The sequence below is a fragment of the Trachymyrmex septentrionalis genome, unplaced genomic scaffold (assembly GCF_001594115.1).
Source record: "Trachymyrmex septentrionalis isolate Tsep2-gDNA-1 unplaced genomic scaffold, Tsep1.0 scaffold6, whole genome shotgun sequence".
Taxonomy (NCBI): Eukaryota; Metazoa; Arthropoda; class Insecta; order Hymenoptera; family Formicidae; genus Trachymyrmex; species Trachymyrmex septentrionalis.
Window position 1 is genome coordinate 2,247,427 of NW_017305778.1, and position 27,596 is coordinate 2,275,022.

At 33.9% G+C, this 27,596-nt stretch overlaps 2 protein-coding genes across 3 annotated transcripts in view; one reads left to right on the plus strand and one right to left on the minus strand.

Moving 5' to 3' along the window:
• Positions 1-19,254, plus strand: part of LOC108752349 (transient receptor potential-gamma protein) — a 113,220-nt gene extending 93,966 nt beyond the window's left edge. The window contains exons 6-19 of the mRNA XM_018493138.1: positions 1,070-1,218; positions 2,416-2,611; positions 6,078-6,248; positions 7,043-7,277; positions 9,409-9,529; positions 11,642-11,926; positions 12,332-12,465; positions 12,544-12,676; positions 13,216-13,411; positions 13,730-13,924; positions 14,815-15,040; positions 16,749-17,126; positions 17,543-18,061; positions 18,767-19,254. Coding sequence (XP_018348640.1) covers positions 1,070-1,218; positions 2,416-2,611; positions 6,078-6,248; positions 7,043-7,277; positions 9,409-9,529; positions 11,642-11,926; positions 12,332-12,465; positions 12,544-12,676; positions 13,216-13,411; positions 13,730-13,924; positions 14,815-15,040; positions 16,749-17,126; positions 17,543-18,061; positions 18,767-18,927 — 3,099 coding nt within the window. The 3' untranslated portion in view covers positions 18,928-19,254. The remainder of the gene's footprint in view (positions 1-1,069; positions 1,219-2,415; positions 2,612-6,077; positions 6,249-7,042; positions 7,278-9,408; positions 9,530-11,641; positions 11,927-12,331; positions 12,466-12,543; positions 12,677-13,215; positions 13,412-13,729; positions 13,925-14,814; positions 15,041-16,748; positions 17,127-17,542; positions 18,062-18,766) is intronic.
• Positions 19,255-21,416: 2,162 nt separating this feature from the next.
• LOC108752342 (spondin-1) overlaps positions 21,417-27,596 on the minus strand; it is a 14,419-nt gene continuing 8,239 nt past the window's right edge. For both annotated transcript variants that reach the window (XM_018493129.1, XM_018493128.1), the window contains exons 4-12: positions 27,185-27,376; positions 26,738-27,024; positions 25,964-26,367; positions 25,314-25,485; positions 24,911-25,157; positions 24,447-24,630; positions 23,705-23,868; positions 23,449-23,634; positions 21,417-23,257 (exon numbers count right to left, since the gene is read on the minus strand). In XM_018493129.1, the coding sequence (XP_018348631.1) occupies positions 23,177-23,257; positions 23,449-23,634; positions 23,705-23,868; positions 24,447-24,630; positions 24,911-25,157; positions 25,314-25,485; positions 25,964-26,367; positions 26,738-27,024; positions 27,185-27,376 (1,917 nt within the window). In that variant the 3' untranslated portion in view covers positions 21,417-23,176. The remainder of the gene's footprint in view (positions 23,258-23,448; positions 23,635-23,704; positions 23,869-24,446; positions 24,631-24,910; positions 25,158-25,313; positions 25,486-25,963; positions 26,368-26,737; positions 27,025-27,184; positions 27,377-27,596) is intronic.

The window sequence follows — 27,596 nt, forward strand, 5'->3', positions numbered from 1 at the left end:
TGTAGTAGCATAATCTAACACAAGCGTTATTCGGAAAAGTAAAATATGTAGATAAAAGATGATTGAAGTTCGTAAATCGATTACTTATCGTGTCAGTTGCTCCACAAACGATTTTTCCATACTTTATTCCGCTATCAAGTAGTCTTACCCTCTTTGCCATAAAGATGATTCCTTCAAAGTATAAAGTCATTTGTGACGGCAATGAAAGAAATCGGGTAGAGCGAGAACGAGGTTGCAATAGGAAAAAGTAGAAGAATACGAAATTTCGAATCGAGCTCTAATCGGATTTAACGAGAAATCAGCTTTCGCAGAACTTCAACAGAATGATATCCAGAATGAGTCCGAAAGGACCGGACGAATTCATTATATGGGGAGAATTGGTTCCCCGTGAAGAAAGAGGTTACCACCCGTGACGATGACTGATTAAACCGATAATGCTGATACAATGGCAGCGCAAGTCTGCACTAAGAGAGATTATTTGTCGATTGTTACGCGAAAAAAATATTCTTTATTTAATCGACTTATTACTTATTACTCCACTTCATCAAGTTATTGATTGATATTTGATATTATTTTATTTATCGAAACTTGTTACAATTTAGATGCCAATTGTACTCGACGAACATTTAAAGAAAAACAGAGTGATGGCAACTAAAAATGATTGCACAAGTTTAATCATTAAACAAATTTTATACGTAGAATTAATATAGTTATTAAATTGTATAATAGTAATATATAGAAATTGTAATATATAGAAATAATTTTATGTACATATAATTGAATAAACTATTATATAATTGTACTAACTATAAAATAGTTTATTTGACTATTATATATGTACATTAATTCTATATATGTATATAACATGTACTGTAACTGTTGTCATTTTTATAGTTTTTTGCCATCACACTATGTCTTTTTCTTTGAAAAGAAATAACTGCAAAAAGCGATCTGTGGATAATAGTTTTAGACCAGAGGAGTTAAATGAAAAATTGTTTGTACGCGTGTGAGAGAGATTGTCAAGCGACAAAATTTTATGAAAGTAATGACTTGCGGTTTAATTCTTTAGAGCTGGGAGGCTCTACCTCCTGATACAGCCACGTTCACGCCCGACATTACGCCATTGATCCTGTCGGCCCACAGGGACAACTACGAAATTATAAAAATTCTCCTAGATCGTGGATCGATTCTGCCGATGCCACACGATGTTCGCTGTGGGTAAGAAGATTCATTAAACGCTTTTATGAAAGAAAATTAAGGGAGCTTAACGTACAAAGAAAATAATTTACGTCAAAATTGTTCTTTTGGTATTATTATATATTACAATACCTACTGTCTTGCATATTTTATGGCTTACTTCTTAACATTTTAAATGTTTTAACAGAGCTGCTATTAAAACCATCTCTTGGAGCATTTATATTTGTGATAAAAAATTGAGACGTTTGTTTTAATAATAATTTAACTTTTCTGAGATATCCTGTTTATTTAGTAAGTAGAAGGTAAAATTAGATAATGGATAATAAAAGTACATGAATATTTTATGTAAATATTAAAAAATTCTAATATTTATCTCTCAACAAAATTAACTTTTTATGCTTTAATGCCCGAATGCTTTAAAAATGCCCGATCGTTGATCCTTAACTAAGAGCTCTTTTTAGCTAATTGATTCCTTCGGCTGATTTATCGTCTTATTCCTTTGTATACAAGTGCGACAAAAGCGTAATTAAATTAGGCTAAGCGTACATAAATGCCGCGTTACCATCATCTCTCTCTAGAGAAACTTTAATCTGTGATAATCGCATTACATTAAGCTTCTGTGCATTGAAACTGCAGAAAATTTTTTGAATTGGTAAAAGCAGAGGAAGAACTTTATATTGCGTCGTAATGCGTTATATGAAAACGATATGTATTTGTTTGTTCTAAAACACTCGTACATATAGAAGTAGTTTCAAACGGGGCAGTTTTGAATAACAATATTTTTCGTAGTAGTTTGGCGTGAAAAGGTGCCATTTTTCGGACAAAAGCTGTACCGAGTGCACAGTACTTACATTCATCATTCATAGCGCGCAGCTTTTGTTCGAAAAATATCATTCCTTTGCTCGAAATGTACGCAAAAAGTATTATTTAAAGTCATCTCTTTATATGTCTAAAGTTATTTATTTTGTTCGTATACTCGTGATATAAAAAGAAATATATATATATAACGGTCAGCGTTTTCTCAATTTGAAGCTAGACTTTTCGTCGCATAACGGTTGAAAGGTTGATAAAAGAGGTCTTTTCAACGTAAAAGATGATGTAACATCGCGAGACACACGGCCACCCTGGGAAATATTAGAGAAAACGGTGAACGCCAGGCAGTGTGTCACCAAGTCGTTTTCATTTCGACTTGTTGTTGCCATTTGTTATTTCTTTTAGATGCGACGAGTGCGTGACATCGAGAATGGAGGATTCCCTGAGGCATTCGAGGAGCCGAATAAACGCCTATCGGGCATTGGCGTCGCCGTCTTTGATAGCACTGTCGTCTAAGGATCCTATCCTGACTGCTTTTGAACTCTCTTGGGAACTTCGACGACTTTCGTTTTTGGAGCACGAATTCAAGTGCGAATATCAGGCAAGAAATTGATATTTTCTATATTCATGAATATTCCTAAATAATATTGGATTTTTGCGTATGAAATGTTTGATGCCAAAACTTTCAATTTTACCTATGCAACGTTTTATAAAACGAACATCGAATGATGTATTTTATTTGTAAAAACATATTTCACTTGCTGTCAAATGTTTGCGATTTTTCGATAATAAATTATTTTTTCAGAAATTACTTGAAGATCATATAAAATCGACATTTTGAATACGCAACAATCTAACAGTTGTTTTAACAATTCGTCATCGATTAACATTTTTTGAAAGCGTTTTAAAATTGTTTTATTTATTATTTATAATTTTTATTACTTGATGACTATACATACAAGAGCAAACAGTATGTTAAGTCTTATTTCGAAAGTAAAGAAAGAAATAAAAAAAATTGAAATACTATCGCATTGGAATTACTAGGAAAGTTACTTCCAATCTTATTACCATTACAATTATACTTTTTTCAATAATAAATAGGTAATAATGTTACACATTTTCTTATTTATAACCGTTAATGATATCACCGTTCCATTTTTTTTTTTTTGGTAATAATAATGAGTAATAACAGTTATTTTACTCATAATCGTTATCATTACTTCGTACAAATGTATATGTACATAGAACGTGCATAAATGAATTTTGAAAGAAGAGAGTGTTATGTTTGATTATGTTGCGATTAAGCACATAATCATAGATTTCCTGTTGAACTATAATAAATCAATAAGTGACATAGACAATTAGATGCCATTTAAAAAAAAAACGTTGTTAAAACTCGATAAACGAAAATTGTAACAATTTGTTAATTTTTTAATAAAGTTATCGATAATGAGGTACTTTTTTTTAAACAGTAATAAACAATATTAATCAGTTATTAAAAAAAAACAGTAATAATAATGAATTTTTTTATAAAATATCTTTGAGGTAATAATTTTTTCAATAAATTTATTTATAAGATTTTAAGGCATAAGTTATTAGTAGCGTTATTACCAATTCGATAATCAATTTAATTATAATACTATTTTAGCTTGAGTTTATAATTACATTTCAAATCCGACAATAAGCAGTAGTTTATATAACTGAAAGATTTAGAATTGACATTTAAAAATATTATTTATATGTACCAAAATCTCCGCATCCATCATATGCCATTAGTCTTTTCCTTATTTGATTAATTCATGTAGCATCTAGATTAACTACTTTAAGTAACTTTTCCAACCCTGGAAATTACGTATTATAACTCTTCATATATCATGAATATATAGTAGTTAAATGATCAAAACTTCTTCGAACGGTTTACTCGCTTTCCAAGCTACAGATTAAGTTAACAACATGCGTTGCTTCCTTCGGCGATGTTTCTTCCTTCACAGCGATGTTCCGGTTTTACGAAACAAATTTATCTCGGTTAGCGAGGCACAGCAGTTAACACGTGTTTTCCTTAATTCAGCGGTCGTGCAGATGTACATCTATGCTTTCCTTTCCGTCCGTTTCGTCTCTCAAGTTCTGCTCGAGCGCATTCCTCGCAAACCTCTATGTTAGCGCCTCCCTTCCCGATTCTTTACGGTGCTTAAGTGGTGAAAGTTTAAGTGCTCACCACGCTCAAGGAACTTTTGATTTATACACGCATAAATCGCACTTCGCAGTAGTAATATACTGAGCAGCGGCGCTATCGAGTTGCTTTATAGTTTCTCTGCCACACCCTTTGTTCTCCCTTTCAGTCTCGTCAACGTTCCGGTTTCCTCTACAGCCCTCCTTGTACCCTTTCGACACCGTCATCAGCCTCATTTCTTTGACCCTCTGTTCCTTATTCACTCTCTTTTTCTTTGGAAAACTTCGTCTTTTTACTCCCATTTTGCTATTGTATCGTTCCCCATCTCTCAAGTGCCGATCTTGACGTACCAGCTCGATGAAGACGACTTCGAAAGTAAAGTGAATGAAGCTTGTGATAAATTGCCGCAAATGCTTTCCGTTTTTCTTCCATTCTTTCTTGCTTTATCTTTATTCGTTATTTTTGAAGTTAACTCTTAGATGACACACTACGGGTACAATACACTTCGATATAACAATATACAAAACCCAGTTCAATTGCTTATAATGTTCTTAAAAATAAACATATTGGAAACAATTTTTTTAATTGAAACGTCAGACATTAAGGAACATAAGGTACTAAGAGAATGCACGTATCTTTAATAATAAAAAAATTGTAAGGAATGAAAAAAGTATTGCAAAAGCATTGGAAAAAAGGCCAAGTATATTATACCGAAAAGGCATTTAAAGGCTAATTATATTTGTAATCTTTTATCTACTTTAAATATATACTGAAAAAAAATTTACTAAATTGTAATAAATATTTGCTTAAGTAGTAGATACTATTGGAACATTTACTTATAGTAAATAAATATTTACCAATAAAAATCAATGATACTTAAATTGAATTAATAGTTCTTGTACCAAACAAATATAGGTTTACATTTATCAAATACATATTTAGTCAGTACTATTCAAACAAATATTTATTAAAATTTAATAAATTCTTTTTCAATATATTTATTGAATATATTAAATTTTATATGACATATCTGCATGTGTCGATAAAGGATACATTTTTCGTAGGGAAATATTGAGGAACACGTTAAATATCATATTGTATACTTTTGCGTCCCACAAAGTAACTTCAGTTTATGACACGTCGTTGAGATGGAAGGTCCATAACTTGATGTTGCAGACAATTTGGAGTAACGATGGTCTTCTTCAGATAGGAGATGGGTAACCTTACAATCACGTCGGTTACTCATGCTCGGTTGCTCTTTGGCTTCTTTTGTGTCGCACGTATATTGAACTGCAAAAAATAACGACATAAGAAAACCCGATATGCTCGATCAAAAGAGCAATTTTATGAAACCGAAAATTGTTATACTGAGGTACGAAATGTTTTGAAATACAAATTCTCAATCGATGGATAATGTAAATATTTGCCTGACAATCGAAAACAAAAATATATTATAGCAGTACAATTTTCTCATCATTTGCTTTTTTATGAAGTTGAGTATAACTTTTCGCGGCGATTTTTGGGTAACAATGCAGGACACACCTATATTCGCGTGAGTGCGTAACGAGAATTCGGTTGAAGTCGAGGCAAGACTGAAAACGATTAGGATAGTAACTCGAGTGTGCTTGTCGATCTTACAGAAACCCTGGAAGTTCGATTTCGCTTCGTCAAGCGCGCGAATTCTTTCTCGACTCGCAATTCCCGACACGCAAGAGACAACGCGAAGAATCTACCGAATTTCCTTCAGGAATATCGAAAAATTGCGAGCGGGATCTCTTACGAGAGAAATTAGGCGAATTATTTTCAGTGGCCTTAGGAAATTAGATGCTTCGGAGAGAATGCATTCGAAATTGCATTTTGATATTATGATTGGCAACAACTGTCATGGTGATTTCAGGAACTCCGAAGACAGTGCCAAGACTTCGCGACCGCATTGCTGGACCATACTAGAAGTTCCTACGAGCTTGAAGTCCTGCTGAATCACGACCCAACGGGACCAGCTTTTGAGCACGGAGAGAGGATGCATCTTAATCGGTTAAAATTAGCCATTAAGCTAAGACAAAAGAAGGTACGGGATGCGAATGAAAAGACATAAATCCCATAATTTTTTTAAATTATACCGGATATGGAATTAGAAATAGATTTTGCTTCGATAATGAAAACCACATTTGTGAATATAATTATTTAAATTTGTCAAACGCGCGAATTTTTTCCTCGGTTTGCAATTCTCATGTGAAGCGACAATGTAAGAGAATCCACTGAAAAAATTTTAAATAACTACAATAAAAATTTTAGTAAGAAATAAATTACATTTTGAAACAAATAGATTCAAACGGAGTTTTTGGATCTGTTTGTTTCAAAACGTAATTTATTTCTTACTAAAATTTTATTTAAAAGGTTTTTTATTATATTTAATTTTATTTAAACTTTTGTTATAATTAATTTTACTGTAACTAATTTTTATTGTAATTAATTTTATTTAAAAAGTTTTTTTCTCTGGTGTTTTATGATTGTGTCTGTTGGAGCTTTGATGTGAAAATTTTTTTATTTTATAACTTTTTAATCATATTTTATCGAGACATTTCAAATATACGTAAAATAACAATTATATCGCAAATTTATCATCAATTATTGTAACATTAGTGCAACTTTTAGAGTATTGACGCAGAAATAATCGAATATATAATTTGATTATACGATTAAAGAAGAGTAAAGACGTTCATTAGTGTGTGATAATTAAGGATGACATTTGGAAGATAGTAATTGCAGTTCAAATTTTGATTGCGTGAGAGGCTGCCACCTTCTCCCAATCGCATGACCGGAAAATATCGCTGTCGGTCAATATCGCTTGGATATTTCCAGTTCGTAGCGCATCCTAACGTGCAGCAGCTACTGGCATCGATCTGGTACGAAGGTCTGCCGGGGTTTCGAAGGAAGAACATGTTCCTCCAGGCGCTGGAGATCGTCAGGATCGGCGTCCTTTTTCCGTTCTTCAGCGTAGCTTACATTATTGCACCCCATAGCATGATCGGCAAAACCATGAGGAAGCCATTTATCAAATTCATCTGTCACTCTGCGTCATATTTCACTTTTCTATGTAAGTATATTTTTATCTTTTACTAGAGAGTTTGTGTTGCGACATAATTTTTTAGATAAAGTCTAACTTTGGAAGTTTCAACTAAATCGAGTGTAAATCGCTGTTTTATTCACTAACTGTATAAAAAATTTAAAGAGAAGTTAAGATAAATGAATTTTTATGCCAACACATGCGATACGCACGAAACATTTCGATAACAGGCCGATTGTTTCACACTCAGGGCGATTTTATGTCACGCTTTAAATCTAACCACTTGGCACGACATCCGGCTGTAACCTGCTATTTCCTAGATTGTTCACCACACTTGATCAGCGTGACCCAAATATCCGGTTCATTCCGGAAATATCGGTTGCACCGCTGAATCAGCTTGATACTAACCATCTATTCTTACAAACATTTCTCTTTCCGGTCTTCAATTATAGTTGCACGATATACATTTTGTTTCCGAAATCGATATATAGAATCGAGGTGATTTATAGTTGATACATGAAAATAATGTCAAATAATCATCGTATCTTATCATGGTGAAATTTCGAAATCGGCGGCGTTATTTGATTTGCGAAAGTTAATATATGAAAATTCGGCGCAATATATTTGATTCAGCTCTTTTGGAATTATTTGTTTATTTTTTATTTTTACAACTTTTGTGCAGAATGTACTAAAAAATTTGAATGTTCGTGAAATATTTGCTTAAAAATTTTAAATACTTGTGCATACATCTTTCATTATCTTTGATTGTGGCATTCTCTGTTGCGGCATTTCATTAATGTGTGAAACAATTAAACCTTCGCTTTATTACGTTATCTTGCTAATCAAATAATTCCGCGGGGAAATTTTCACCCGAAACTAACAAATCATGAATCTTGCTTTTAACATGAACAGTTAAATTTTCTATCTATTAAAGAAAAATAAGAGCAATTATTTGATTGAATGCATTTTCATCTGGTTTACATGCATTCGAAACGTATATTATTGAATCAAATCATAGATGAAATGTCAGTTTTGTATTAATAATTTTTAATTCCAAACGTCCAAGACAAATATAAATATTTAAAAAATATTGTTAAAATGGAAGTCATTTTTATAATCTTTTTGAACTAAAAAAAGAAAAAGGAAGGAGTCTACAGTTAAATAATCTTAAAAATTAGAAACATGTTTTAAGTTTTATATTTCGGAGAGAGATATTAAACTTTGTATATTATATCCATCTTTTCATATGACTTTTTTCAATGTGTGAAATTTATGCTTTAAACTGTGTCTGTGCAACTACGCGGTTTTGAAATATGATAACACGTAAATTTCCATAAGTTTTTTAAGTTTCTAAATTTAATACGACTTGAAATATCGAAACAATTTTTATAAAATCTCCTTAAAAGCTAAAAAAACCATTTTGACAATAATTATGTAATATTTATTATTAAAGAGAGAGAGAGAGAGAGAGAGAGAAAGAAAAAAAGAGACGTGTATTTCATAGATTGATGATTTTCGGATTTCCATCTGTAACATCCGAATAATTTCACGCGTTTACGATATCCAATATGACTCATCCTGCGGAAATATTCGGAAAGAGAACGACATGTTCTCAAACAGCGTTTCTTACGGCGTATTTAACTTTCCGGCACGTGGTAGATCAAACATCTACGTTGCGAACGTCAAACAGTTTACAAATACCTTTTGGTGCCGCTACCAATAATAGTCGTGCACTAATGTATGGAATTCGGACGGCTAAGGAACATTATTGCCCCGAGATTAATTGCTCGTTCAACTACGAGCGATACATCTTTGGCTTGGTTTCTGCTATTCATTCGATTATGTATTAATACGACAAATTTTATTAATTACTATACTAATTAGACCTAATTAGATCTAACTAGACCAGAACTAATTAGACCTAAAATGTAGACTCTTTCTCTTATTTAAAGGGATTTTAAAGAGCCGTTTTTTAATTAGCTCTCTAACTTCTAACATTGAACGTCTGAGACATTAAATCGCGAAAAATCTCTGCTGAAATGAATTCTATCTCAACTGAGTCAAGTTGCACGATCTATCATTACCGTTACGACTTTACGTTTAAATTATGACTGTTCTAAATTTTTAACGATGATGAATGCGCATAATTTTGCCTGTGCAGTCATGTTAATACTGGCTAGTCAGCGGATAGAGAGCGTGATCGGTAATTGGATGGGACACGATGTCGTGGAGCACGAACCAGCGCCGACGAAAAGAGGTGCCGCACCAACGATTGTGGAATGGTAAGGTTGCCTTCAATTTCGCGCTTGTATTCGTGTTTCATGTTATTATTCGTTAAACTCGATATCACGTGTTTCGTAACTCTAAGGAGTAACAACGAGGGAGATCTTACACGCGAGGAGTATAAAAAATTTTGATAAAAAATTGTAAAAGTGAAAAAATAATACTTCAGTAGAGAGAGAGGACGAGAAAAGTAAAGCGGGAAAAGTTGGGTAAAATTCATGTAATATCTATCGGTTTATGCTACTCTCCGCTCGTGCGAGAGACGGAGTATAGAAGCATTACACATAGTAAGTCGGTGGTAAATGAGATAAACCCCAGAAACGGGCGTGCAATCGCGAAAACTCCTTTTTTTCTTTTACGATGACGAGATCGAAATAAGATGAATAAGATCTGTCATATCACAAATTTATGTTTGACGCGTTATGAACAAGATATCGTTGAGATTCTTCTTTCGCGCGAAAATAAGTTAAACCGCGAGCGATTATGATAATAAAAGAGCGGAAAAAGTAGCTTTTTTGTTAATATATCTAAAAATTTAGCTAAAAACGAATCTAAAAATAATTTTGTTTAATCATATCATAACAAATATAGAACGCTTGGTAACTTGAGTAATCTGATATTTTTTATATAAATAATTAGAACGATCGTTTTATATCACAACGATTGGGATTTTATATCCTAATTCACTATTATTAACTATTATTTACTATTATTCACTAACATCACTATTATTAACAATATATTATATATAATTGACTTTATTAAATAACTGTTACCGATTTATTAGTATTCAAAAATATAAATACGAATTTAATCACAGTTTTTTGAAAAAGATAAGTGGAAACCAAGCAAATATTATACAGAATAAGCATTAAATAGCTAACCATAACCATAACCTAACTATATTATTATGACAGTATTTCAAAAAATAAGGATGGTAATTAACATTAAAAAAAAATTTTTTTGAATAAAATTATATATTTAAAAATTTGTAAAGAATAGTTATTAAAAAGAAAAAAATTTTAAACAATATTTTACAACAATTCACATGTTTTCGCCATTAGAATATAAAAATATCCCAGATTTATCTAAAAAGCTCCGAGACTGATTTTTTTCTGAACCTATATGTATATAAATAACGTCATTTTTCCAACAATTACGGCACTTTTACTACAACATTCAACTATTAGTACGATTTTTTTTATGATATAAGCAGTATATGTTTCGAAAACCGGCGAATGTGCGTTTTGTTAGATTTTTTGTTCTAAAAATTTTCGTAATAGAATAGCGAACTGTTATCAAATTTGGCATTTTATTTAAAAATTTAAATCTACGATTGGTCTCAGGGGAGGCAAAACTGAAAGTGAGGGCAACAAAATTCAAAATTAAGACGATGTTGATCGTTTTTTTTGACACAGATGGTTTTGACTTTTGAAGAAAATGTAAATGAAAGCAACGCGTTTCGGTAACATTTTAAATCTTCAGACGAATTGACTTCGAAATAGCCTTTGATGTGACGAGTGCATTGAAGACTATTTTGGAAAAGGATTACTGTAAAAGCTTCCGACAATTGAAAAATGTTCTGAGCAGTGCATTCATGCATTGAGATCGAGGGAGGAGACTTTGTTAAAAGTTTTTATTAATAAAATTTATATCTCTTTATTTCTCGATTTTTTTCTGAATCCAGTTCGAAACTTTTTAGACAGTGTATAACTTTTTAGATCATATATTCCCGGGTTAAACGTTAATGACAATGCTGGAGAAAGTTTTAATGTTCTAACAACCAGTTCGAGCGTCCTATATAATTATATTTATGCAAACAAAATTATTTATGCAAACACATATTTGTATCTAGCAAAATTTTTAGATATTTTAGCAAAATCTGTTAGTGTAAGAAAAAGAGTGAAAAGAAAAAAGAATAATCAAAAGATATCAAAAAGGTACTACTGAAAAAGTAGTAACATCTCCGAATAAATTTCTGGTGACATCGATCGATTTACGAGGCGCGGAATTCATTGATGAATAAATTATGCAAGCAGGCCACCAATTTGACGTGGCGCACGTCTCTTTCGTTCAGAAATAAGATCAAAACCAGATGATCGAAATCGCAGGTTTATATTGGCCTGGGTGTCGGGATTGATCTGGTCGGAGGTGAAACAATTGTGGGATGTGGGTCTGGAGGAATACGTGAACGATATGTGGAACGTGATCGACTTCGTAACGAATTCGCTATACGTAGCCACAGTGGCGCTCAGAGTCGTAGCTTACTACAGAGTGCTAAAGGAGAATAAGGATCAGGTGCCGGGTTCGGTGATCGAACTTCAGCGTGAGCAGTGGGACACTTGGGACCCGATGCTCATCTCTGAGGGCCTCTTCTCCGCCGCTAACATCTTCAGGTAATAAATTGCGAGTGCCCAATCGTGCATCTTTGTTGTCGATGTACAGGAAGGACAGGATGCGATTACGATATAAACTAGGAACATTAATCTCCTTCCGTATATCTTATAAATGTCACTAAATCTTTTCATTCTATTGCAAAATAATAAAACAAATTATGATGTATCATGATATCTCTCAATTACAATCTAGTTGCGATAGCTTTAAAATGTATGCAAACGCGTTTAAAACGTGCTTTGAATATGAATGATCAGTGCATCGCACTTTAAGTGCAAATGAATCTTTGATTGCATTGGAGAATTAATACGATACAACGTAAAAGCTGAGTCGGGAAAGTTAATGTAGGGAATTATAAACACTTTATATTATCTAGATTAAAAGCAGAAAATAATATTGCATTACAGTTCGCTAAAGCTCGTCTACATATTCTCCGTGAATCCTCATCTCGGTCCGCTGCAAGTTTCCTTGTCGAGGATGGTCATGGACATTATGAAATTCTTCTTCCTCTACGTGTTGGTTCTCTTCGCTTTCTCATGCGGTAAATGAAATAAAAGTGCCACAATAAAATATATTGCAGCAAGATGAAGATTAATGTAAAAGGAAACGTTTATTATAGGTCTCAATCAACTTCTCTGGTATTATGCCGACATGGAGAAAAAACAGTGCCCCTCAGCAATGTCATATGCGGCTAATGTTAGTGGAATCAATGCTGACCCTAACGCGTGCACTGTTTGGCGTCGATTCGCAAAGTACGCAATAACTTCTTTTATTCAATATTTGTTTTTTTTTTAAATATATAAAACTAAAAAGAATTTATTTAATGCAATAAAATGTTTATTTGAGACGTCTTCGCGGTTGTTAGTGCATAAATTATATGTTTATAAAAAAATAATTAAATTTGTGAGCAATTAGGAAGTGCTTACTAAACGAAGTTAAAAATACATTGTAAACTTGCAGACATTTCAACTTTAGATTTGAATCCTCTTTAGTATGATAATTAGTGAAGTTGAGTACAAATTGAATTATCCGAAGTCAAAACATCTATAAGTTTAATTTAATTTTCATTTAGTATATTCTACATAATTATTACATAAGAATTTTATTAAAGCTTTAATAGAAAAAAAAAAAGAAAAGAATTACCTGATATATTTGGAATTCAAATTGTACAGTTATGATATAAATATTTTGTATCTTATAACTATATATAGAATTTTTCTATTATTTTAAGTTAAATTCTTGTGTGTTATTTTTGCTGTTTTGGATAATACATGATATGAATTTTGGCTAGTTTGTTTGAGACAATACAAACGCTCTTCTGGGCGGTGTTTGGCCTGGTGGATCTCGACAGCTTCGAACTAGACGGTATCAAGGTATTCACCAGATTCTGGGGCATGTTAATGTTTGGTACTTACTCAGTTATTAACATCGTCGTCCTCCTGAATCTTCTGATTGCCATGATGAATCATTCCTATCAACTAATCTCGGTAAGTGCAGCATCTTCTGCGAAATTTATTTACAAATGTTATTGTATTATATAAGGTTTAATTCAACTAAAAACCCAAGAGAAATGAAGCAAATGAGAAAATTTAAACTTTATTTATGTTAGATGTTGCATTTAAATGAATTAATAATACTATAAAGGCAACATTTATTCTCTGTGAAAATTAGCGAAAACGAGCGCGAGATTGTTGAAACACTAAAACAACGTCGAAAACACACGATAAATCGTACCTTACCGTGTACTTTTCGCATCTATAATTAGCCGAGACTAATTAGCGGGGTGATTCGCTGCTCGTAATTAGGAACGCGCCGACGTCGAGTGGAAGTTCGCGAGAAGCAAGCTCTGGATCAGCTATTTTGAGGAAGGCGGCACCGTTCCTCCACCGTTTAACATCATACCGACCCCGAAGAGCGTCTGGTACGTCGCACAATGGATATATCGGAAGCTTTGTGGACACAGCAGAGCAGCCAAAAAGGAGCACATGCGAACAATCAGGGTAGGAACGACAGTTTCGGATTTTTGTAAGACTAGAATAGCATCCGCGACGTCGTCGCTTTTGTAAGAAAATTCCCCGGAGAGTCGAGCCACCTTCAATTTTCGAATCTGAATTTTTATCGTTTGCCCAATGCAAAGCGAGCTACAGAATAAGATGTCAATGCTAGCGTATCGCGGGGAATTCGTGAACGCTGGAGGATATTGAAATATGTATTCTGTTATGAGAGATGCTTTTTACGAATTTCTCCGAGGCACTCTGGCTTCATTTTAGATTTTAAAATTAAGTTCTTATGTAGAATATTTAGAGCGGAAATTCAAGTGTCAGAAGAGAAGTTTGCACATCTTTTTTTTTTGGAATTTGCAAGGGATATTAAATTCAAGGAAGTTTTTGTCATTACAAGTTGCAACGATTCAGTTACCGTACATACATATTTACAGATCATATGGCATAGATATAAGTATACAAAGTTTTTCTTTACGAAGTTTTCATCTTATACAGATTCCTTGAAGGGCTTAGAAGCAATTCTCAACAATAATAAGAAATCTTCTAATATCAAGCTATTAAATGATTAAAGATACAAAATTTCTTAAATATAGCAAATCTTACGTGTTATTTAGGTTTATTGTTTAAAGAAGTTTTATTTATAATCGTTACAATTAATTTAGTATAATATTTTATAGATATACTTTCAGATAATTAGTTATTTTTAGATGCGTGATAGAAAATATATCGCAGCAACGTTCGACATTTTCGCTAAGGGAAAATCTAGTACATCAAAGAATCCATGATCTGTAATGGCTCGACAAATCTGGGGCGTACTATATAAAGCGTAACATGCACTTTGTAACGAAAACTTTGGAAGTTGAAGGGTCTCGATTTCTGGTTTTTAGCGAAAGGTCAAACAAGCTTCCGAGCGGGACTTTAGATATCAGAGTATCATGAGAAATTTGGTGAGGCGATATGTCACGGTGGAGCAACGCAAAGCAGAGGGCGAAGGTGTCACGGAGGATGACGTGAACGAGATCAAACAAGACATCAGTGCGTTTCGTTGCGAGCTCATCGAGATACTGAAGAATTCCGGCATGAACACCTCCACTGCAGCGAGCAGCGGTACCGGTAAGTCGAAACGAAAAGTGAGAAGAAAATAAATTGCCTTGCATATATCCCGCATGAGAAAGCATTGATTCAATTGCACAGTGTTTGCTACCGTAAGAATCAAGTGTGTATGTACAGCGGATATTGATCGCGAGTTTTCAATTTCCTTTGAAAGGAACGGATTCTCGTTTACTCAGAACAATATTGTTATAGAATTTATTGAATATGAAAATGAATATTCGTAAAATATGCGAGCGGAATGAAATTATTAATCCCTCGTCTCTCGAAGGTGTGTAATTAAACATTATTTTGATACTAAACAAAAAGTATATTCGCCGCGGCGATGAATGTGCTTCCGAGTTAACGATGAGAATTATACGAACGACGGCGCAATTGTTGGTAATCCACAAATTGTTAATCGCATCACGTGGAGCGTTGAAACTTCGAATTTAACTTCGCGATTCTGCTTGGGAATACCAATCATTATTTTATTCGCAGTAACGCTTGCATTAGTCATTGAGCAAAAGTAACCCCTTGTAATTTGAAGCTAAAGAAAGCGTCATTAATCATCCGAACTTTCGGGGCTAATTACTCTAATTAAGAATTTACCCAATGACTCTGTAAGTATCACGTCGGCTTAAATCTTCAATTCGCCTTAATGAGAAAATACGTAGAATAATTTTTATTCGTGATCCGCACAAATTTTGCATAAATAAATGTTATTGTACTAATTTAATTTATTAATTTTCTCTTTTTTCTGTGTGCTGAATCAACAGCTATAATATCGTTAATTTAAATCCTGTATATTAAAACTAAATTAATTTTATTTTGATTTTTTGTTAATTTCTATTTTTGCATGCACTACATTTTAAAAGGGAAAAACTTTTACCGATAGAGAATTTCAGAAGAGTTTAGAAAGCACAGCGTAAAAAATTATTTTATTCATTCTTATTTGTTAATGCAAAAAAATAAAAAAAAGTTTAATATTTTCGACATTATTTCCATATTTATTGTAGTTTTTGTTATATGTTGAACAATTAACATAACACACATTACACCAATTTACAAGATTTGTACAAGAGAGTTATGAAGATTGTTTTCTAATTTTTGATAATGAGCTCGCATCTATCATCGAAATATTTCCATCAAATTTTTGAGTTATAAAAGAAACATTTTTTTCCAATTATAGTAAAGTTTTATAGAAATTACAACTTAGAAATATTAAGCATTAATTTTTATATGACTGGATTTTATATAACTTTCACGTATTAAAGTCCAGCAGAAATTACTTAGCATATTTTTGTTTTAATACCTGATAATGTTTCTTAATTCATTAAGTCTCATTAAATCCTATTAAAAATGTTTGTCTTGCTCATCATTTGTTGTATCCAAATTATTCAAAAAGGAACGCTATCTTAAAAATGCTATATCTTAAAAATTCAAAAAGATAAAATTTTTCTGGCAGTAAATTCAAACTCAGCATCCCAAAGTGCGTTAAAAAAGTTCCTTGTCTTGCACTAAAAATCATTCATTTGTAAACTAATGTCATATACATACAAAACGTTTTATATAATTTGTATAATTTAATATATAATTTATTTATAGGCTAGTTAAGCTATGATTATTATACATGATTCTCTCTTGTTTTTTCTTCGTCATTTAAATTTTTGAGTTTTTTTTTTTAGTAGATTGCTTGAGGCTGCTCGCCGATTTTCTGTTTGTCTCCTAGACGGTAGCCTTAAAGAGCTGTCCGTAGGTGCGGGTGGCAAGAAAAACCGTCAGAAGGAGCGGCGCTTAATGAAGGGTTTCAACATCGGGCCACAGCCGGGCGGAAGCAACACCCTACCGCCTGTAGCTGAATTCATCGCGTCCCTTCAGCAAGCGCAGCATGAGAATTCTCATCATGACTTATTTGGCTCAACTCTGAGTGGCATATTTGGACCGGGCACAACTCCGAAGAAGAGCCCACATCATATCAGCACTAATAGCGTGCCCGGGCTAGCTACAGGGTCGCGACAAAGCCACAGCACCAGAAGTAGCTCTCGGAAGAAGCGTTGGGGCACTTTGATCGAAGCTGCAAAAGCTGGAAGAGTCTCCAGACTAATCGGTAAATTAAAATTTTCTTCGCATTAATATTTTGTTTAATATTACTGATTCTCCAACTATCTCGATATAGTATTTGAATGAATGTGAGAGAATAAAATAGATGTTAGTACACTCTTTATTTAAAAGGATGAAATACGATTTTAAACTGTATTTCTATAAAGGTTTTAAAAAATTTTAAAGTTTTAAGTTTTAAAAATATTTTGAATATTTTTAATATTAAATATTAATGAATAAAAAGAAGAGAATAGAATAAACAATTTCATATTATTAAATTAAAACACGTTATTAATATTTTTGTTTCCTACCTTTCTAATATTTTGTGTATTCGAGATAGAATTATAAAGAATTTACGATTTAATTGATAACGTCGTGAAAAAGTCACTTTATAAATAAATAAACGTCATTTTTTCTTCTCAGGTAGATCTCGTTCCGAGGACTCGGTATATTCGCCGGCGTCCGAGGACGGCGGCTCACGATCCGAAGGCTCCTCGGACTCGAAATCCTCCTTGGAGGGTGCTAGTCACGATGTACAAAACTCTCAGCATCCCCATCACTCTCATTCTCATCACGCACATCATCAGGCACAGCAAGAGCCGCATCACATGTTTACCCATGGCCTAGGCCCAGCTCTGGCCGCTCTGAGGAAGAAGCGCAAGAAATTCTCCGCCTCGAGGTCATCTACGCCCGCGATGACTAGCAGTACCAACACGAATCCCGCAGACTCGAGCACGACATCTTCGGTCGCCACCGTCCTGGCGGCCAGGATCTCCTCGAAGAAACAGCTGCAACGCGCCAGCAGCGTGCCTACTCGAGGTCCCGAATTAACGCTACATTCGTCGATAATGACGTCTCGACGGCACGAGGTTACGCAGAGCCAGCAACCCAGTCTCGACGTAGTCGAAATCGCCATCAGCGAGCACATTAACGCGCAACAAGGTGAACTGATATTATTGCATGGGACGTTGTTTCGCGAGAGCATGTAGGTGTAGGATGAACTAATTATGACGTGCATTATCGTGCATATAACTATCATGCATTATCTGTTCGCCACTTGCTTCGAGTAATTATTTGAGCTTATAACTAGAACATATTATAAATTAGAGTAACAAGGTATATGTAGGCATATCTCAAAAATGATTATTTAAACTTGTGGAAATGTTTATACAGTTTCTTATTAATTATAAATTTAATCCTTTAAGGACAGGAATCTTTTTCAAAAAAACTTAATGAAAACCTTATTTTGTAAGAGTTTTTGAAATCAGAAACTTATTATTTCGCATCAAAAATTGTCTAAAACCATATTTTATATGATCACTAGATTTTTTAGAAATTATATTTACTATATTAAATTTGACATTTTGAATCTTTTTATTTTTGATCTCAGAATCGAATAAAACATCAAATTATCTTATAGGCCAAGCTTTCAAAATCGCACGAACAGTGTATAAAATAAAAGAAGATGTGCTAAACGGGGACCTGTTTATCAAGAGTTAATTTACATTTATTTTTTGCATATAAAAATTCCGCATACAATCTTTTAATTTATATAATATTAACAAATATTTTTATTAAGTGCGATATTGATAAACAAGAAAGAAATTTATATATGTACAACATAGCCATCTTTGTTTCTTTTTATAGGTGTTATCGTTCCACTGACACCGTCGACCACCGAAGAGAGCGTAGTGGCGAGTGGCTCGACGTCGATCACAGCAAAACGAAACGGATCGGCGACACAGCTGCAACGTCTTCCCGGCATCGAGCCGATTTCCGGCCATGACGTGTCCGCCGGCTGGCTCTGAGGAAACGGATATGTCGCCAACGGACGGCGGCCGACCAGCTGACACAGGAAGCATCAATCGGAACTCAGCTACGAGCTTCGTTTACAACGGCCATGAGGCTAGAACGATGTCGACGACGATCGTGCATGTATGCACGCACGCATGCGGCACGACCGTCCCGACGTCGGCAGACGCACAATGATGCCTTTCTCGCGACGCGACGCGCCATGCCGATTAAACGTAAGAGCGACGTCGATCGAAAATCGAAGAAATCCTATCTTTCATTAGGATCTCATCTTCTATCCTTCATCAATCTTTTTACTACGAATACTTCCTTCAATGAAATAACGGCTCAAAATTTCACTTCAAGATTATTGGTACGTCATATTTATTACTTATTATTTTATATATATTTATTTTTATATTCTTAATTTTATACACGTGAAGGAGAGTTTCTATGAGTATTGTAGTAAATTTATATTTTTATCTTTTTCAATTTAAATTTTCTCGAACAGCAGTTGTATACAAGATCGTATTTTATGTCGTTTATATTACTACTATTTAATTATTTTTTAAATTAGTTGGGATGATGGAATATCATTGTTATATGATTGATCGCAGTACCTTCTCGCGGCAGTCTTTGAGCAACGATCGACGGTAGATTGTACTGAGAATTATTACTATTACTACTACTGCCAGAACGGAAGTGGCATATATGAGTCGGCGGCAAATAGCCTAGTCAACACTAGTCAGTCAGATCTCGTAACTGAAGGGTGGAAAAAACATGGTTATATTATCTTATAAGTTAACTGTCGAGGAACGCGACGAATTGCGTTACCTGAAACAGAATGTATGGTTGAATCTATCGTATCTTCAGAGAGCTGGTCTACTGAAGAGCGAATCTCGTAGCCTCTTAGCTCTTTTCAAGCGATCGTTTCTTCAATACTTTTAATTTTTTCCATATACTTATCTCACTCTAGTCACACGAACTAATCGATAATCAGTCATTGCCAATGGACGATTTCTATTATTTTTTATTCTATGATAGTATTTAGAACGGCCACAAACGCGCGGTATTGAAAGAATTAATTATACAATAACTTTTCTCCGTAAGATATGCACAATAGATTGCGTCAAAAGAGAGGCGGCTGGATCTTTAAAATCTCAAAGTTCTGCAAAATTTCCGAGAATCAATCGCTCATTATTTACAAGCACGTAACTTTTAACGAATCGTCTTTTAACGATCCAACACGTAACTCTTTGTCTATATTTGGACTATCGAATGGCTAAATCTTTCGTTACGCCAGGTCAAATCGGCGAGCGATCGAATCGATTCTCGCGAGGCATAGAAGAACAGGTACAAGTGGCACGACCAAAGAACCCGCCGGTAGTACATAGTCGAGTAGTGGCCTAAAGGAACGAGAAGCCTAGATATTACGTACTATTTCCTAGATATTACGTGTATGTACGTTAATAACAATTATTACTATCATTAATGTCAAACGAACCGCGCGATCAGCATCACAGGTAAGTTCCTGAGGAGCAAGTCGCCCCTGAGGGCACTGTCCAATTGCTCGCTCGCTTCGTCCCCCTATTTGTCATCGATCTTCTCGTGATCTCGATAACAGCATAAGAGAGATATATAATCATTACTGAGAGAAGCACTATATGTTTACCAAGCGGGTCAAACCGCTTAATAACCGATAATATTTCTTTAAATGAAATATAAGGTCAACAGGATCTGAGCAAATTAATTAAGCGAAATAATTAAGCGATTTGAGCAAAAGTAAACTTTAAATGAGAATTATTTGATGAATTTAAGAAGTTGCATGCTGCATTACATCAGCATTTTTCAATCTCGATGAATTCGCGGCGCATTAAATAATATACAATGTTAAATGCAAGATTTCGACACTCAGTTTAGATATATTATCAGATACCTTCAAAACAATATATGAAAATAAAAAATAAGGTTCCAAAGTTTTTATTCTATTGTATTAAAAGTGATTTTATAGCAATGACGATATCATTTTGGTTAAAATGAAAGGTTAAAGTAAACACAACATAATTTAAGTAATATATTCACAATTTTTTACGATACTTTTTACTCTGCACCTCACTCGCTTTTTTACTTATTTTTAAATTTATTTACTTTTTTTTATTTTTTTGTGACACTCTTGGAGATGCTTTGTGACACTACCGCGGCACACTGGTTGAAAAATCCTATATTACACTATAAAAGAAAATTTTATTGTTTAATTGCATAGAGAGCTAGTGTATAATAGAGATGTATAAATCAAGCATTTGTGAGGTCGAATTGAACCAAATTGAATCTTTAATAACATGTTCGAAAACGAATCAAATCGAATCGAATAGAAACTTTTTGATTCGAAAACAAATCGATTTAAAATCAAATTTTCATTAAATCGGATTTACATTAAAAGCTAATTTAAAAGTAATAAAGTATTTTTAGATTTTTTAAATAAACGAAAATAAATCACGTGTAATTTAAGAGAACCATGCATAAATAAAATAAATAAAATAGGCGATTGATTCGAAATTGAATCACTAATGATTCGAAATTTCGAATTTATTCGATTTTGAATCTTTTAGTTTCGAAAATGAATCAAATCGAATTTATTATAATTTGATTCTATTTGATTCTAATTCGAAGTATTTGCACACCTCTAATGTATAATCTCAAAAATATGACGGTTTGACGTTCTTGGTAGATGTACAGTGATTTAGTCATTATACCACCTACGTGTATTATTTATATGAGATTATTAATGTAACTGTGTGAAGCTAGATTTCCCAATTGGTGATAAGTAGCGAGTGTTTGTTGTGAAAGAAAAGAAAAAAAAACGAACAAAACGCAAGTGGAACCAATGATTTCAATAAGCGCAAGATAAAGCGCGGAATTATTACAATAAAAACGGAATTATTTGAATAAAACGATAGTCCTGCGAATCCAATCGAATTTTCTTACGATTATAGATGCATGAAGTAGTTCCATTTGTTCTACATCACATGTGTTTCTACATCACATGTGACTTTATGCGCGAAAACATACAAGAAATAATAGAAAGCCGCTATATACGGCGTCAAAAGACTTCTTGGAGTTGCATGCGACTTTGGACATTTTCCAAAGACAGCTGATCGCAATTCAAAGTTTGTAGTGAATTATGGACACATGAATTTCTACGTAAGAAATTTATGCGTCGGAACATAAGCATAACAGGCGTGACACTTGCGCGTGACATTAATCGCTCGAAGCAATCTATATGTTGCTCGAGACGACGTATCATTTAAAAAATGTGCAGCTAAAACGTGAGAATAACGAGAAGTGAGAATAAATTGGTTATCCAGCTCTGATAATTTTACAATTTAATTTCCGCGTTGATTTGTATCAAAACGTTAGCAAATTGTTCAAAAAGGTTCTTCTTTGTTTTTTCCACCGTGCAATACCACAAATTTAATATTACGGTTAACCACCTCATTTAATGGACGCAATATTAATTTGCAATCGACGGGATTTGGATACATTAAATTTGAATGGATATGTTATTGGAGACAAACGTTCCATCCGATATAAAGCAATTATATCGATTCCGCGTTTTGTAGTATCGATTGAAATTCGATGGGAGTTAGCAGGCGGTATAAACCAAATAACTATTAATAAAATATCATTTATTCTGATAATCCGTTTATTTCATATCCAGCACTTTGTAAAAAGAATACAGCATGGAATGTTTGTAACGCGATTACTTTAAAAGGCGACAAATATTGGCAATAGAGGACTGGCAGCAATGTACATTGATAGTTTATAAAGGCATCGATTAATATTAATTTGTTGAATGTTCAACGTGGATTGCTTTGCAAAGTGGAATATGTAAAGTCGTTAAAATATATCATTCGTAATACATATGAAAATTTAAAATGGTTTTTGATACTTAAACATTTTTAATCAAATTAATTTTTCGTTTACCGTAAAGCTTTTTGGCATACAGGAAAAGCATCGGGAGCGGAGAAATATACGAAATAATCAAATTGCGCACGGGACACAATAATCCACGTTATGCATTCATGTATATGGTTTAGGTCTCGTACGTTCTAACAATAAGATTAAAAATTTACAGAGATTTACCTCTTTGCAGATGTAATTAAACTATCTTTTTTTGACAGATCCTTTGCCTAAGTATATTCCTTAATCTCTACTACGTATGAATATCTTAATTTAAATATCAGTAAAGAGCGTCTTGTTGATTTGTCATTCGCATGGCGCCAGTTCGCAACGATAACGACGGTGCAGCTTCTTCGGACAGGGACGACCACCGTTTGCAGCCTCTCGCTAATTGCGTAGACCAATATGATATTATCAGGAAAGGTCTCGTAACAGTATTATGTATGTACGAAAGCTTCGTTATACTTCGTTAGTAATACTGGCTCAACAGTTTATGTTATTCCAGCGAGCCACGTATACCGCAAATTCCGCAAATACTAATAATAACGCGCCTACCAGCCTGAAGCCAATTAGCTTACCTCGATTATACGGTAACTTGTGACACGACCAACGCCGCAAGTGACACTACACGGCGACCAATTTGACCAACGAGTCACCACACAATCCACGGGAGGAGGTGGCGGAGGAGGAGTCAACGAGTCGGTAGATGTTTGATCTCGGTTTATGGTCTCGTTAAAGGCCTGGCCAGTAAGAGCAGCTCGCACCTGAGAACGAGAATTGAGATGACATCTCCCGCTCGCGCGTGTTGACTTTTGATAAAATGTTGTCACTTACAACATCACAGGTATTGCCACACTCGTCCGCCGTTAGGAAATTATTCCGGTTGCCACGGCATCCGCCGTACGAGAAGGATACACACATTAATTTCCGCGGGTTAAAAGCCCACCTCTGAAAGTAACCTCTGCACGGGCCAGGATCTGCATCCTCCATACACACGACTGTAAAAAGATAAATATAATAATTTTCAGAAGCTACTGCAAAAATTGATGCATGTTGCAAAGATTAATCTCTCCGGAGCTTGGATCCACTCAATTATATTTCCCTGGAGATAACGGTGGATCCATTGAACCCTCTATGTGATTATTTTAATAACACAGATTCTGATAAATAAAAGTAATCAGTTTTTTCTGTGAAGTAATGTTAGATAAAAAATACATTATTACATTTGAATTTATTGATTATATTAATTCTTAATTCTTGTATCTACTATTATGGTAATTGCCGTTTTATACAAAAATGTCAAATAATTCAATTTTCTTTATGTTACATCTACAAATTTGTATTATTCTTATTAAAATAAATTTAGTATTCATTCTTTTTTTGTACGCGCATTATATCAGCTTGAAATTCATTGAAATTCATTAATGTCTTTCAATCAATACAAATGAAATGGGTCTTACAAATCCTGCGTCAATAACTATTTCATAAATTTTAGCGTCAGTTCCGGAGGGTTAATCTTAATTGTCGAAGGAAAAAGCCTTGTTCTTTAAACATTTAAATTTCTTATATTTTTTACCTTTTGCCGTTGCCATGTCAAATGTACAGTCCGACTGAATGAGACACGGCCTTTGTTGGAGTAATTCCACACGCGAGGAGCATTCCGCTTGCAGCGATGGGTCGACCATCAGCAATCTGGTCCTCAGTTTCACACCTTTGCCACAAGAAGCACTACATGGTGACCAATCGGACCAATCCGTCACCTTAAATCGTTATCAAACCGTGTAAATTATTGTGTGATGAATCTTTATTTTGCCTCAAAGAAAAGACATAGCAACTATAAAGGTAACAACAATACGAGTTTTATACGTAAAATTCATGTACATAATTAAACAAAATAATTACGTTTGTAATAACTATAAAATACATGGTTTATTCAACATATGTATTAATTTTACATATAAAAGTTGTATAGTTGACACTTTTATAGTTGCCATTATTTTTCTCTAAATGTGCGGCAAGATAGATTTTGAAAATCTGCACCTTGCACACAGGATCGAGCAATTCTTCCGTTCCTGCCTGGCACGGTGGTTCCATACATTTCTCCTTCTCGACGAGCGACATGAGCGGGCACCGTTTGCGACCGCGATGGTCGCGGAATCTTCTTGTTCGCATTTTCAAACCAATCCCGCACGTGTTCGAACACTCAGACCACTCGCTCCATTCGGTGGTTTCGCAAAGTGGATCGCTCTGCGGCGAAATTATATCATCTTCACTCTCCTCCTCTCCCCTGAAATAATATATCACGTGTGCATGAAAATTCAAATTTATTTAACAACTGATCCACGAAATACATATTATATTCGCATCAATTCCATTTTTATTGGGCTCCGATAATTTTTCAATCTTCATTAAAATGCGACAGAGGAATCGTGAACGCACTCACGAGCATTCAGGAATAGACGCGACACACATCTCCTTCGAAACCAGCTGTCTGTTACAGTTGAACATAGTAGCTTTCTCTGGCATTCTATATGACCTCGTGCGCATCCTTAAGCCTTTACCGCAGGTTACTGAACACGACGACCACGGCGAATAATCCGTCGTTTGGCATTCCGCTTAAAATTCAAAGTAAAATAAAGTTAAATTACCAAGATGAAGTTCACAAACTCTAATGAAGAGTAAACTCAAAATCTCTATTGACTTGACAATGTCATTAAAATATCGTGGATGATAAAGCATTAACAAATATCGTAATAGATGATAAAGCACTAACAAGAATTATTTCTAAGTTCCTCTGAGACTGCGCTCAGAGAAAAAGACAGACGATAATTATATAAATTTTGTATGTAGAATTAATATAAAGACTAATATAGACACTTCCACAATTATTACAACTATAAAATAGCTTATTCAACTACGTGTACATTAATTCTATATATAAAACTTATTGTCATCACTATGTTTTTAGTTTTTGTTTTTATAAAATTTATTTTTTATAAAGTTTATACTTTATAGTTGCCATCACTTTGTTTTTCTCTGAGTGCTTCTTTTCAAAAAAGATCAATTATTAAAAATAGGACATAACATGCGTACGTCTCGACGTATCCTCAGTATTTTCAGCCACTTCTAAATCAGTTACTTGCTGCTGCAGAAGTTCCTCGCTGCATCCGCGTGGAATAATTTTCTCCCGATTTAAGTACAATCTGGCCAGTGGGTGCATGGGCCTACCGGACGGATCATAAAACGGTGATCGCGGATCCTCTGGATAGAGTGTCGTTATCGGCTTCATTTTTTCGCGTGGTTTTGTCTCAGAATTCGGCGACATATAACTAATGCCGTTGTCGGTGCCGGCATCCCAAGGATAAAGATCGATTATCATACTCTTCGTCCAAGTGCAGTCCTTCTGACAGAGATTCAATTTGCTTACTCCTACTACCCAATCGGGAGACGGACCCAGCATCGAAGCTACTGAGAGAAGAGGATGTCCTCGATCTACCCTGAAAAGTAAAATAAAAATAAAATTAAGTTTAAAAAAATTAAAGATTATTCGAGATTATAAAATTAAAGATTATCGAGATTAAATTTGATGGATTTAAATTATAAATCTTGTTATTATTTTTAGAAAAAATATTAAAAAATCAATGTCTTAATCTACTCGTAATATAGATATTTAAAAAGTGTATAATCGCGACGCGTGTTCAACTTCGTTTTGACTATCCAACTTTTTTGATAATATTCTTTTGAAATAATTTATTTAAAATATAAAATTTATAAATTATACAATATATATTTTATTATTACAGTTATTGAAATCAAATGATTTTAATATTTTGCTAAATGCATATTTCATAATCAAACTATGTTTACCTAAAACTCGTCGTTGTATTTGTATTAACATTAGGATACCATAGACCGGCAGCTTTAATAAGTGTTCTAAGATGCCTGGCTTTCTCTCTCAATTCCGCTTCCACGCCCGTCGCGGATCCCCACTCAGCCAATTGTCGAAAACCATCCGTTGCGACATGATCTCTACCCCAGAAGGAAAAATTTGGCTCGTGTGATGCACCGATGACATCGCTAAAATGAGTCAACCAGGCAGAAAATGGGAAGTCTTTCGGATGCGTTCTATTCGACCAAATGCCCTCCATAGTTAGCTGAAAAAATAAGATTGATTACATCTTATGCATCTGCCATCGTAATGTCGGTATAAAATAAAAACAAAAATTATACTATTTATAAAATTTGAAAAAATATAAAGTTTTTATATTAATTTTTATATTTCTATCAAATTTGTCGAAATATTTTATATCTTACCGAATACTTTGCTTCGTCGCAAGCGCAACATCTGGTTTCGTTTAAACTATCGACTTCCGTGTTTGTCAATTCGCAAATGATCTTAATGAGAGCACCATCTTCCGCGTACCATCGTACGTTGTTCTCCAAAATCATCGCGGTAAAAATGACGCATCCGGAGCCGGCTTGCGGCGCCCGCCACATTACTTGGATCTGTCAAGAAAATAAATTATTAATACTTTTTAGGCTTTCACGAACAAATTATTAAATAAATAGAAAAGTAAAAAAAAAATTAATACATTTTTACTAATATTTTTTAAATAATATATAAGATATCCCCAGATTTTCCATACAGATTTTAACAGTATATTCTATAAGCTGGAATAATTAAGAAAAAAATGTATGTATATATATATATATATATATAAATCAT